This window comes from Cervus canadensis, chromosome 13 (assembly GCF_019320065.1).
Source record: "Cervus canadensis isolate Bull #8, Minnesota chromosome 13, ASM1932006v1, whole genome shotgun sequence".
In the NCBI taxonomy this organism is placed as follows: Eukaryota; Metazoa; Chordata; class Mammalia; order Artiodactyla; family Cervidae; genus Cervus; species Cervus canadensis.
In genome coordinates, this window is record NC_057398.1 from 28624001 (window position 1) to 28635555 (window position 11555).

The 11555-nt window shown below is 61.3% G+C and overlaps 1 protein-coding gene across 1 annotated transcript; it reads left to right on the top strand.

Annotated features, from left to right (window-relative positions):
- Positions 1–1505: 1505 nt before the first annotated feature.
- On the top strand, positions 1506–6811 carry VWA1 (von Willebrand factor A domain containing 1). Its single transcript, XM_043485741.1, has 4 exons — positions 1506–1673; positions 2766–3323; positions 5005–5283; positions 5397–6811. The coding sequence occupies exons 1-4, from the start codon at positions 1607–1609 to the stop codon at positions 5732–5734; spliced, it is 1242 nt and encodes a 413-aa protein (XP_043341676.1). The 5' UTR covers positions 1506–1606; the 3' UTR covers positions 5735–6811.
- Positions 6812–11555: the final 4744 nt, after the last annotated feature.

Here is an 11555-nt window from a genome sequence, read left to right on the forward strand (position 1 = left end):
CCAGCAAGGTGAAGGATGAGCCAAGTTGTGTCTGCATGCGTGTACCTGGGTCAGTCCCCCCGGGTCCCCAGATTGTCTTCAGCTGCCTCCCCTCATGGCCCCATATCCAGAGCAGCCCTGCTCAGCGTCATCTGCTGGAGGGGCTGGGGGCCAGGAGCCATCCTTCTGGGCGGTACACCCTGAACTTTGGGGGTTCAAGTCCACTGTTGCCCCCCGGGGCCCAGGCGGAAACACCAGGCAGTCTCTGGTCCTAGCTGAGGCCTGAGGTCTGTGGAGCTGAGCCAGCCCCATCACTGCCAAGATTCCCGGCAAGGGGGGGGGGGGGGGGTGTGGCAGGGACACAGTTCTCGCTTGTTCCTGCCCCAGCTACTCAGACTCAGCTGAGCTGCTTCCTTTTTTAGACAAAGTCAGAGCTCCAGCCTGTCTCACAGCCTGGCGTCTCACCTGACAGAAAGGGAGGAAGGAAAACCATTGAGTTTCATCCGTCCTCTGGGCTGAGCACCTCCTGGCAGGGGGGAAGGGAGGGGACATCCTGGTAGAGATGGCCTGCCGCCTCCCCATGTGGACCTGTGCCCCGCCACCCCCCACCAAGCTCCTCAGAGGGGAGTGGCTGGGACAGGGCAGTGGTGACCCCACAGGAAGGCATCTTAGGAGGGAGGAGGGCAGTCCGTCCCACAGGACTCTGCCACCTCGCCTCACCTGAGGGCAAGGAATTTGCCCTGGAGTGGGTGGGGGTGAGGGCTGAGTGTCCCTCAGGATGCCCCCTGCAAGTGGCCACCTCTGCTCTGGTCCAGCCATGATCCGAGATGCAAGGTTCCTGGTCACAGTGAGTCCCAGGAGGGCTTCCCCAGTGCGTGGCTGGGGAGGGTCTATCCTCAGTCCTGGAGTTTGGTCTCAGCCCTGGCCCTGGGCCTCTTACTGGGGACAGCTATAGGCCCAGCATGGTCACATAGGACAGGCCTGACTCAGCCATCCTCAGCTGTATGCCTCTTCCTCCAAGAAGCCTGGTGAGGTGGGGTCTTTGTGTCCCCTCAGAAACCCCTTCTTGAATGTCTGAGGTTTTTTCCCCTCTCCCAGCGTTCTAAGTTCTGCCCTCCTGATCTTTGCTTTCATACACCTGCCCCTTCCCAAGCCTTGTTTTTGGTGTCACCACCACACTGTCACACATCCTGGGGCTCTCTTGGACTTGGCTTCAGGGACTCCCAACGCTGAGGATATAAGGACAGCAAGCCTCGAGATGATCCAGCTTGGTGGCTCCCTGCTCTGCTCCTGGCTGGGGAAGGGGGCAGGGGGTAGAAGCAGGGCAGACTCCAAGGCCTTACAGCCCAAAGGGAGACCGAAGAGTTTGTGTGTGAATGCCACGCGCGTATGAATGGAGCGTGTCGCCGTGCGCCTGGGCCTTGCGAACGTGCGCCTTCCGAGAGCCAGTGCTCCTCCGCACGCGGGGCAGCTCGCGCGCGCCTCGGAGGGACCTCTGGGCGGGCCGCGGGGGGCGGAGCCTCCGGGGGGGCGGGGCCCGGGTCCGACCCGCGCGGCCGCGCGCCCCACAACCCAAGAGCGAGCTAAACACCAGTGCAGGGAGAGCGCTGCCGTCCCGTCGCGCGCGATGCTGCCCTGGACGGTGATCGGCCTGGCCCTGAGCCTGCGGCTGGCTCGGAGCGGCGCGGAACGTGGTGAGTGAGGCGGGCGGCTGGGTCAAGCTCGGCTCTCTGTGCCCGTCCACCCTCTGATGTGCGCGCTGAGCCACGCTCTCCTTCCGCTGCTGCGGGGCGGGGGCGGCTGGCAGGGGACCCCACCCACGTGAGGCGCAGGCCCCGCCGGCAACTCGGCGGGATTTTAGGGCCTGATGGGGGGAGTGGGCGGTGCCAATCTGGGGGGCTTGTTCCTGCCTCAGTTCTCCCTTTGCTTGGAATGACCCTTAGACGAGGGATGGTAAGAGGGTTGGTTGGCGTCGTTCAACTAGGTTGAAGGAAACTGAGGCCCCAAGGCTAGACCCGGCCCGAGACACCCCAGGCCGCTGTTTGCTCGTGACCCAGGGGTCCATCTGCTCCCTGGGGAGCGGAGAGCAAGGCGTAGTCGCCTGAGGGGTGATCGGGCCCTCAGGCTGCTGCAGCAGGTAACCTGCTTCCTGGGTCCGGACAGAGCAGAGGATGGGGCCCAGGCAGGGATGACATCATCTGTAAGTGGGGTCAGGACTCCAACCCAGCCTTCTGGACTGTGGGAGAGGCTGCAGTCAGTGCTCTGTCTTCCCCGTGCCTCCTCCTCTGTCCTCAGTCTCCCCAGCTGCCAAATGCCTCCACCCCACCCCGCACCGGTTGCCTTACCTGGAGGGTGAGCTGTGTAGACTGCTTCTAGGAAGCCAGGCCTGGGTGGCCCAGACCTATCCACCCACCACTCCTGGGGGCGGGGCCAGGACACTGAGTTCCAGCCCGCCTAGATTCCGCTGAAGACAGGGAGGGGGTGGGGGCTTGAAGGGTTCAGCTTTCCTTTGCAGAAGAGACACAAGCCCAGAGGGACCCCCTGCTATGTGGCCAGGGTGTAGAACTGGAATTGCTGAGGGTTCGGACCTCCTGTTGGCTTTAGGGCCCTTCTCCCCCTGGGGTGCCATCCCAGGACCTTTGAGGTGTAGCTGAGCTGGCCTTCTGGGCTTCCTTGGGTAAGGGCGAGTGCCAGCTTCGGGAAATTTCAGGCCCTGGGGGTTCTGCCCTGGGTGTGGGGCTGTCTGGGGGCCACCACCAGGGGCTGAACCCTCCCCTCTTCCCCAGGCCTTCCAGCATCTGCCCTTCAGGGGGACCTGCTGTTTCTGTTGGACAGTTCAGCCAGCGTGTCTCATTATGAGTTTTCCCGAGTTCGGGAGTTTTTGGGGCGACTGGCAGCCCTGCTGCCCGTTGGTCCTGGGGCCCTGCGTGCCAGCCTGGTGCACGTGGGCAGCAGACCGCACACCGAGTTCCCCTTCGGCCAGCACAGCTCAGGCTCAGCTGTCCAGGACGCCATACGGGCTGCAGCCCAGCGCATGGGTGACACCAACACTGGCCTAGCACTGGCATATGCCAAGGAGCAACTGTTTGCCAAGGCGGCAGGGGCCCGGCTTGGGGTGCCCAAGGTGCTGGTGTGGGTGACAGACGGCGGCTCCAGCGACCCCGTGGGGCCCCCCATGCAGGAGCTGAAGGACCTGGGGGTCACCGTCTTCATCGTCAGCACTGGCCGGGGCAACCTCCTGGAGCTGTCTGCTGCTGCCTCGGCCCCCGCTGAGAAACACCTGCACTTCGTGGATGTGGATGACCTGCACATCATCACCCAGGCACTGAGGGGCTCCATCCTCGGTAGGTGGGAGGGGGCCTGAGGAACCCCAGCTGGGAACTCGGGAAGAGGGCTGGGAAGACTCAGGAGGAACTCGCATGCCTGGAGCAGAGGCTAGGGATGCACACCCGGCTTCTCCAGGGACACACTCCAACTGGTCACCACAGGGGTCCCACCACCTGGGCTGAGGTGGGACAGAGGACAGGTCTGAGGAGACATCTCCAGGTGAGGCTTCCTACTGGAGAGTGGGGGGTTTGGTGAGGGCCGAGGGATCCAGGGGCTGGATCTGAGGAGATGTGGCTTGTGGCTATGTGAAGAGGTAGAGAAGGAGGTTTCAAGCCTGAGAGCTCTGCCCATGGGCCCACCATGCCTGGAGGAAGGGGGAGGGCCAGGGCAGGAAGGGCAGAGAGTGCCCCCCCCCCCCACCAGAGCTGGGTCACTACTTCCCCCAGGGGAAGGGGGTTTGAGCGGGACTGCACTGCTGGGGATTGCTGGAAAGGAGGCTGGGCCTGGGAGAGCCTGCTGCAGGGGCTAGCAGCTCCCCACGGACTTTCTTCTGGATCCCTCTGACCCAGCTAGGGAGAGGGACAGGGAGGGGAGGGAGGTGGAGTTAAAGGGCCTAGTCACTGGCAGGGTTGCTGTAGCCACTGAAAAAATGCCAACAACCCCAGGGTCTTTCTGAATTTTGGCCTGCAGTTAATCATCCATCTGAAAGTGGAAGGAGCTGGACTGTGGGTTGGAGCGAGGTAGAGGGTCTTTCTGAAGATCTGCTTCAGGGCACCTGGCCCTGGTGGCCCTTGGGTCTGCCGCTAGGGTTGAGCCTGAAGGGGACAGCAGGAGAAAGGGCAAGCAGCTAGACAGGAAAAGCCCAAGGCTGCAGGGCAGTGAGGCAGTAGGGTGGCTCTCCTGGGATTGGGGGCAGGGTCTGTGTGTGGCGATGGGCAAGGGGAGTGCCAGCCAGGCAGCTGGGCACCCAGCATTCACAGCATCGGGTCCTGACTTAACCCTGTGTAGACATCTGTTGGCCTCACCCACCTGCCAGGTCACTGAGATGACCCTCTGGGGCTTGGCATCAAAGCTCAGGAGTAACGTTTGGGGGTCCCACCCTCGAGTCCCCCACCACACTCTCCTCCAGGTCCAGCTGCCCTTGGGCTTGTCACATCTCTCCTACCCCTCAGGGCATTCTCCAGTGGTCTCTCATCTCCTGGCTGTACTGTGGGCCCTCTTTTCCTTGACTCTCCAGAGCAGAACTGATCCTAGACCCTGTGCTGGTCACTCCTGCTGCCCAGAGTGGTGGGGAGGGCATCCTCTGACATCATTTTGGATCCTGCCACCCTTGAGGGCCCTTTGTCCAGTCCACTGGACTGAGTGGTGGGTGAGAGTTGGCCGCTATAACTCTCCACTGCTCTGAGTTTGGAGCTGAGGTGGGGAGGGAGCTCCTGAAGCGGCCGAAGGCGGAGGAGGGCGGCGGGGGTGGGGGGGAGACTGGTCGCACTCACGTCCTTCCTCCAGCCTGGCGCCAGCACGCTTTGGAGGATCCTTAGCATCTGGTAGGCGTGGCCTTAGCATCTGGTAGGCGTGGCCGAGGCTAGCCTTGCTCCCGGCGCTCCTGCTCCCCAAGCTCTTTGAGTCTACCCCGAGTCAGCAGTCAGAGACCAGCGGGAAAAGCCACCTCTGTCCTCTGACCCTCTGCACCCTCCTCAGATGCAATGTGGCCGCAGCAGCTCCATGCCTCCGAGGTTACGTCCAGCGGCTTCCGCCTGGCCTGGCCGTCCCTACTGACGGCAGACTCAGGCTATTACGTGTTGGAGCTGGCGCCCAGCACGGATCCGGGGGCCACACGCCGTCAGCAGCTGCCAGGGAACGCCACGGGCTGGGCCTGGACCGGTTTGGACCCAGACACGGACTACGACGTAGCCCTGGTGCCGGAGTCCAACGTGCGGCTCTTAAGATCACAGCACCTGCGGGTGCACACGCTGCCAGGTGAGGCGGGGCACAGGGCCGGGCGGGCTAGGGGTACGGGTCCGGTTGGGCGCCGCGGCCCCCTCCCGCTCACGGGCACTTCTCGCACCCCCCACCCCCCCACGCCCGCGCAGAGGAGACCGGGCCGGAGCTCATCGTCGTCTCGCACGCCAGGCCGCGCAGCTTGCGCGTGAGCTGGGCCCCGGCGCTGGGCCCGGACGCCGCGCTCGGTTACCACGTGCAGGTCGGGCCCCTGCGGGGCGGGGCCGCGCAGAGCGTGGAGGTACCCGCGGGCGAGAACAGCACCACGCTTCAGGGCCTGGCGCCCGGCACCGCCTACCTGGTGACCGTGACCGCAGCCTTCCGCTCGGGCCGCGAGAGGGCGCTGTCAGCCAAGGCCTGCACGCCTGAAGGCGAGCGCAGCCGCGCCCCGCGTCCCCAGCCGCAGAGGACTGGGGGCCGGGAACCGTGAGCCGGCCGCGCCCGCGCACCCGAGGGCCCTCTTCTCCAGAGCCCGGTGGGTCTTGCCCCGGGGATGGGATGCTGACCGGCCTTAGGCCCGCGGGACCCCCGCGCAGGAAGCGCGCCCCGCTCAGGCGTCCGCCCTCCAGGACGCAGCCTCGCCTCACCTTCCGCTGTAGCTATGGCAGCAGCGCGTGCCGTTGCGACTCCCTCCCCTGCCCGGTCCAGACCTGGGCACTCGGTGGTGTCCTTTGGGCAGGGTTTAGCGGGGAGATGGACAAGGCGTCAGGGGACCCGTTGAGAACATCAGACTCCAGATGGCTTTGGACCCAGGGCCACAGGGCGTCTGGGCAGCCGGGCCTCCCACTTGTGTTAGAGGCCAGCCCGTCTGGTGGCAAAGGCTGGCATCTGTTTGAAGGAGCTTGGTCCAGATGGCAGTTCTGAGTTCCCACCAGCCACTCGGGTCCAGGGTGGGAAGGGAAGGAGCTGGCTCTGGCCAGGTCCCAAAGGTTCCCTGGAGGGGATAGTGTCCGGAAAAGGGGCGGGGAAGTGCTGGCAGTTGATCCTGTGGTTAGCAGCTGGGTGGCTGGAGAGGCAGTCTTCACTGGCATGCTCAGCTGGCTTGGGGGCAGTGCTTTGCTTGCTGGGAACAGTGGCCCTGCCTTCCTACCCAGAACGCTCCTGGGCCCAGCCACAGCCTCTGGAACCCAGGTGGCACCTTTTGGGAAGAATGCAACAAGAGCCTGGCATTCAGGACCCTGGATACAGGAGAGCCTGTTCCTGCAGGGCCCCAAGGCTGGCACTTGCAGGGGGCTTTCCCTGTGCTGGGCGGAGGACCTCTGTGTTGGGGCAGGGACAAGCAAGGTGCCTCTGGGTGCTGCACCCCAGCCACCCCTGCAGTGTCCACCTCCTGTCACTCCTTCTGTGCTGGGGCCACCAGACAAGTCCCAAGGGGGGGGCAGTGCTGCTGCCACTCGGCCCCACAGGCACCTCCTCCACACCTGCGCTGACTCAGTGCTCACTTTTCATCTTCCCCACTAATGACCCAGCCTTTGAAATAAAATACAATAAATCAGATGTAAACTCAGCCCTGCAGTCTCCTGAGAGTGCTTTACTCCTTAAAACACGCCAGCCCCGTGAAAGGTTTCAAGAAAAAGAAAGGGCTCTGGTAGGAGAGGCTGGTACCCCACCTGGTGCTGGGGAGGAGGGGGGAGTCGTCCCTTTGCAGCACTGGGTCGCAGGCCACTGTGGCCCCTCTGTGCACCTCCTCTTCAGAGAGCCCAGGCCGATTTCTGAGGGCATTGCTGGGATTCCCACCTCTGTTGGCACGGCTACTCCCTCAGCTGCAGTTTGGCTATGCTGCCCCCTGCTAATGGGAAGGAGAACCCCTAACCCAAACAACTGCAGGGCTGAGAGGTGGTCTTGGGGCCCCAGATGGCAACTTAGTCCACCTGGCCTGGTGAGTGTATTGGGGCGGGGGGTGACTTCTAGCAAACTGATCTGCCACCATTTTCCCAAACACCTACCTCTGAGCATCCCATGGCCCCCGCCCAGGCACCCAAGGCCTGCACCACCCACCAGTTCAGTGTGCTTGGCGTTCCTGTGCCCCCCCCCACCACCACCACACATACACACTGCCTGTGTGAGCAGGGTGGGGAGCAGGGCTCAGGTGGTGAGTTAACCCCAAGGCAGATGGTAGTGCCTGTCCAGGCCAGGTTTGAGGGGCCTACTGGATAGATGTTGTTTCTTCTCCATGTCCCCCCATCCCCTTGAGGCAGGCCCAGGGAAGCCTGACACCCACAGTGGCCTGTGCCACTGAAGGTTTCTGCTTACATCCTGACTGGTGCTCAGTCAGCTGATGCTCAGAGGCTCCTGTGATCTTAGCAGCTGGCCTGGTCCCATGGCTGGTTAGCCTGAACATCAGGGTCCCAAGGTCCCAGACAGCACTGACCAGGGCCTGAACCTGGGTCTGATCCCCCCTGAGGGGCAGAATTTCCCCTGTGGAGGTCTGAGTTCCCCACCCTGATCCCTGGGTGCTCTGCAGGTGCCAGCCCACTAGACACACAGAGAGGGCCTCCTTCCATGCTGCACCCACAAGCCCAGCTTGCAGCGCACTGCACAGGCGGCAGGAGAAAAAGCAGGAGTGCTGATGGGCAGTTTCCCAGTGGTTCAGTCACACGTTAAAGACGAGTAGTGAGCCCCTTCTCCCAAAACATGCTTCCATCCCTGAGAGAGGGCAGAACAGCTGGAAGATGCACTCCCACTCCCTGCCTCGCCTCATCTCTGCTGGACACTGAGGCCCAGAGAGAGGAGCCCCAGGTCATCTCCAGGCCTAGGAATGCCTCTCCTGGAAGCCTTTGTCTTGGAAGTGCGGCCCTTGCATCATCCCAGTCAGTTCTCAAAGGTCTTAAGAGTCCAGGCCGCATCTGGAAAGTCTCTAGGAAACAGCTTTGTCCCGACCCCACCCCTGCCCTCCACCTCCCCTGACCACTTTGGGTCAGGGCCCAGGCTGAGGCCTGCAGGGACTTACACGTGCCACTTCCTAAGGCAACTCTGAGCATGCCCACGCACCTGAAAGTCAGGGCTGGGCAAGAGGTCGCAACCCACAGGGCCAGGTCCATGCTGCGGGAGTGGGCTGGGCAAGGGAGGAGCTGCTGCTTCCAGGGGACCCTCGAACAGAGGCTCCTCTAGTGTGCTGGGTGGGCCTGGTTCTCACTCACGGGTGACTGCTGCTCCCTAACTTGACAAGGATTTCCTGTGTGGGGTCTTCGCTGCAGCCCAGGACTTGCCTGACGGCAGGGGTTTGTGAGAGCCAGGTAATGGACAAAGGCCGTCTGTGAGGAGGCTGGATGGCCACTGGGTTTGGATCTAGGTCTCCGGGAGGTGGACGTCCAGGAGTGGGTGGTACGGCTGGCGGTGTCTCCCTGGAGCAGGAGCTGTTTCCACAGCAGCAGTAATAAACTCTGTCGGGCCAGGGCCGGAAGCCCAGCCGCCCTGAGAGACGTGTGAGTCTTCATAGCCTCCTGCTGGGGTGAGGGGGCAGTTCAGGAAGCTAGAGGGCAACAGCTGTGTGTCTGTGCTTTTTTCCTGGGATGAAAATTTTTTTTCAACGTCCATTAAAACAAAAATGTCAGTGGAAGTCATAGCTCTCCCTAGAGGTGAGTGTGGTAAGGTGGGGACCCTCTGGGATACCCCACCCCACAAGTTCCAGCCCTTGGGGGGGAGGCCGACGCAGCCCCAGCAGCTCAGTAGTTAGGGTGAGGTGTGCTTTTGGCTGCCAGCAGCGGGCAGGGGTCTCTTGGGACAACCCCCTTCTCAAGGAGAGAGAGGGGCTGAGGTTTCCTGGGCAGGACCAAGTAGGGTAGATGCGACCTCTGCTCACTGACCAGGAATTAATCCCTGGTACTCATCACTCACATTTCAGAAGTGTCAAGGAACACACCCACGACAAATTATGTCACCCTAGCCACAGACTCGAGAGCCTGGCAGGAAGGAAAGTCCCCACCACCACCACTCCCCTCAGGTGTGTGCACAAGCGCAGGGACAGTGGGGGCGGCCAGGAGCTTGCCTGAGCCCATGGTGGCAGTGTCCGCAGGAGCTGAGGCCTCGGCCACCCCACTCCGTTGCCCCACAGCGCATGGGGTGCTGCCCAGAGGAGGGGGGTGAAAGCCAACACTGTATGCCCACGGTCCCAGCCAGCTCCCATCTCCCTCCTTCCTCTGTTCCAGGGCCAGCCCCTGCTGGACGAGAGGGCACTCGAGGCCAAGCTGGGTGGCTCTTCCTCCGAGAATCACTCCCGCAGGCGCCACTCACCACCCTACCCCCCTCCCCAAGATGAGCTGGGGCTCTGTCAGTGCCACCGGGCTTGAAAACTTGCTTCCAAGTTCTGTCCAGATCATGCAGCTGACCCTGCTCTTCTCCTGGGAAGGGGAAGGCCAGCCAGTGCTCATGGCATGTCTCCTGGCCTCAGCGGAGTGGACAGGCAGCTGTGTGCCTGTGCTGAAGGCCCCCCCACCCTCCATGCTTCTGGGGACAGCCTGGCTCTACTGACCTCTGTTGGATGAACCTGTCGGTCCAGCTGGGGGTGGGGGGTAGATGGGGCATGGCTCCACAGGGTGGGAGGACAGTGTCAGAGCATCTGAGTAGGTGGCCACTCATCAAGCCTCCCTGATGGCTCAGAGGGTAAAGCGTCTGCCCACAATGCGAGAGACCTGGGTTCGATCCCTGGGTCGGGAAGATCCCCTGGAGAAGGACATGGCAACCCCACTCCAGTATTCTTGCCTGGAGAATCCCAGGGATGGAGGAGCCTGGTGGGCTATATATATATTCCATGGGGTCACAGAGAGTTGGACACAACTGAGCAACCTCACTCACTCACTCACCAAGGGCAAACAGTGCAGGAAGACAAGCCTGGGAGCAAAGAGCTTAGGCTTGGCCCCAAGACCCTCTCCACACCTAAGTCCAAGACAGCCCGTCTGAGGGCTCGGTGCTCAGCTCTTGTTCACCCCAGAGCCAGAAGGAGAGGTTGCAGGGGCCAGAGATCGCAGCAGTGCTTTGGTGGGTAGGGTGGGGACCAGCAGCCAGGGGCCCTGCCCTGGGGGCTCAGGCCCAGCATGGCCTGACTGAGCAGCTTTCCTTTCAAGGGGGCTGGGGCCTGCCAGGTGGGGGGCAGGCATGGGGCATGCATGTAGAGGGGTTCTAGAGACTGAACTAGCAGCACATCTTTTGGAACCGAGGGAGAGACCAGGAGCCGGACGGGCCTGGCTGGATGAAAGGGAGAGACCAGCCCCTGCAGGCCCAACTGTCCTAGCTAGGAGAGCAAGCCAGAAGAGTGAGGGCTGGGGGCTCCAAGTTTAAGTGGACACGGGGCTTCTGTCCCTGGGAGATGCCAGGCAGCTGGCACTGGGAAACCCTGGGGCCTGACAGGAAGGCTCCAGCTCGCCAGAGGTCTGACCAGATGCACAGACTCAGAAGCCACACCTGCTGTGCAGGCTTTGGGGGCAGAGTCCTCTGCTCTGGGCCTGTGTGGGGCCCACTCTGCTCCTGCTGGCCTGGGCTCTCAGGGACAGCAGTGTCCCCCCTCTCTGACTCAAGGTCAGGTTGGAGGCCAAGCTGCACCTTTAATTTCTTCAGTCTCTCCTCCAGGTCTTCAAAGCTGGAAGGCTCCCTCAGAGGGGGAAACAAAAAAGCCAGAGGGAACTGGGTGTTGGGGGAATACCATCAGCAAACAGTGCAGCTTGGCAGCTGAGTGCCCTGAGTTTGTCGACTAAACATGAACGCAGAGGGAGGGGACATATGTATACTTACCGCTGATTCACATGGTGTGGCAGAAACCAGCACAGCATTGTAAAGCAATTATCTTCCAGTTAAAAAAAAATGAAAAGATCAGGTGGAAAGTGTCATCCTAATTTCCTTTTATTAACTTAGTGTCTTTAGGAAAGTTGTGTCTACTTCCAGCCTAAGACTTTAAGTGACAAACATAAGTGGACTGATGTTCTGCACGGTCCATTGGAAATCAGAAAATGTCAGCAGTACTACTCTGATGAGGGAACTGGAGGGAAGCAGTTTCTTCCCTCGAAGAGAGGGCGTGTAACCACCTAAATCTTAAGATAGCAACCAATGCTTTCTGTTTTTTAATTTAGCCAAGTTAAGGAAAACTGACTTTTTTGTGAAGCTGACTTTATGTTTTTTTAAATTTATATGGAAAACTGACTTTTTAAATGCAGAGCTTTATTTTCAGTTATTCTTTATCATATAAAACTACCAGGCTTCCTTGCTGGCTCAGATGGTAAAGAATCTGCTTGCAGTGCAGGAAACCTGGTTTTGATCTC

Coding starts and splice junctions, on each gene's coding strand:
- VWA1 (XM_043485741.1), top strand. CDS start 1,607: ATGCTGCCCTGGACGGTGATCGGCCTGGCCCTGAGCCTGCGGCTGGCT. Junction 3,324..5,004: donor ACTGAGGGGCTCCATCCTCG/GTAGGTGGGAGG, acceptor CACCCTCCTCAG/ATGCAATGTGGCCGCAGCAG. Junction 5,284..5,396: donor GCGGGTGCACACGCTGCCAG/GTGAGGCGGGGC, acceptor ACGCCCGCGCAG/AGGAGACCGGGCCGGAGCTC.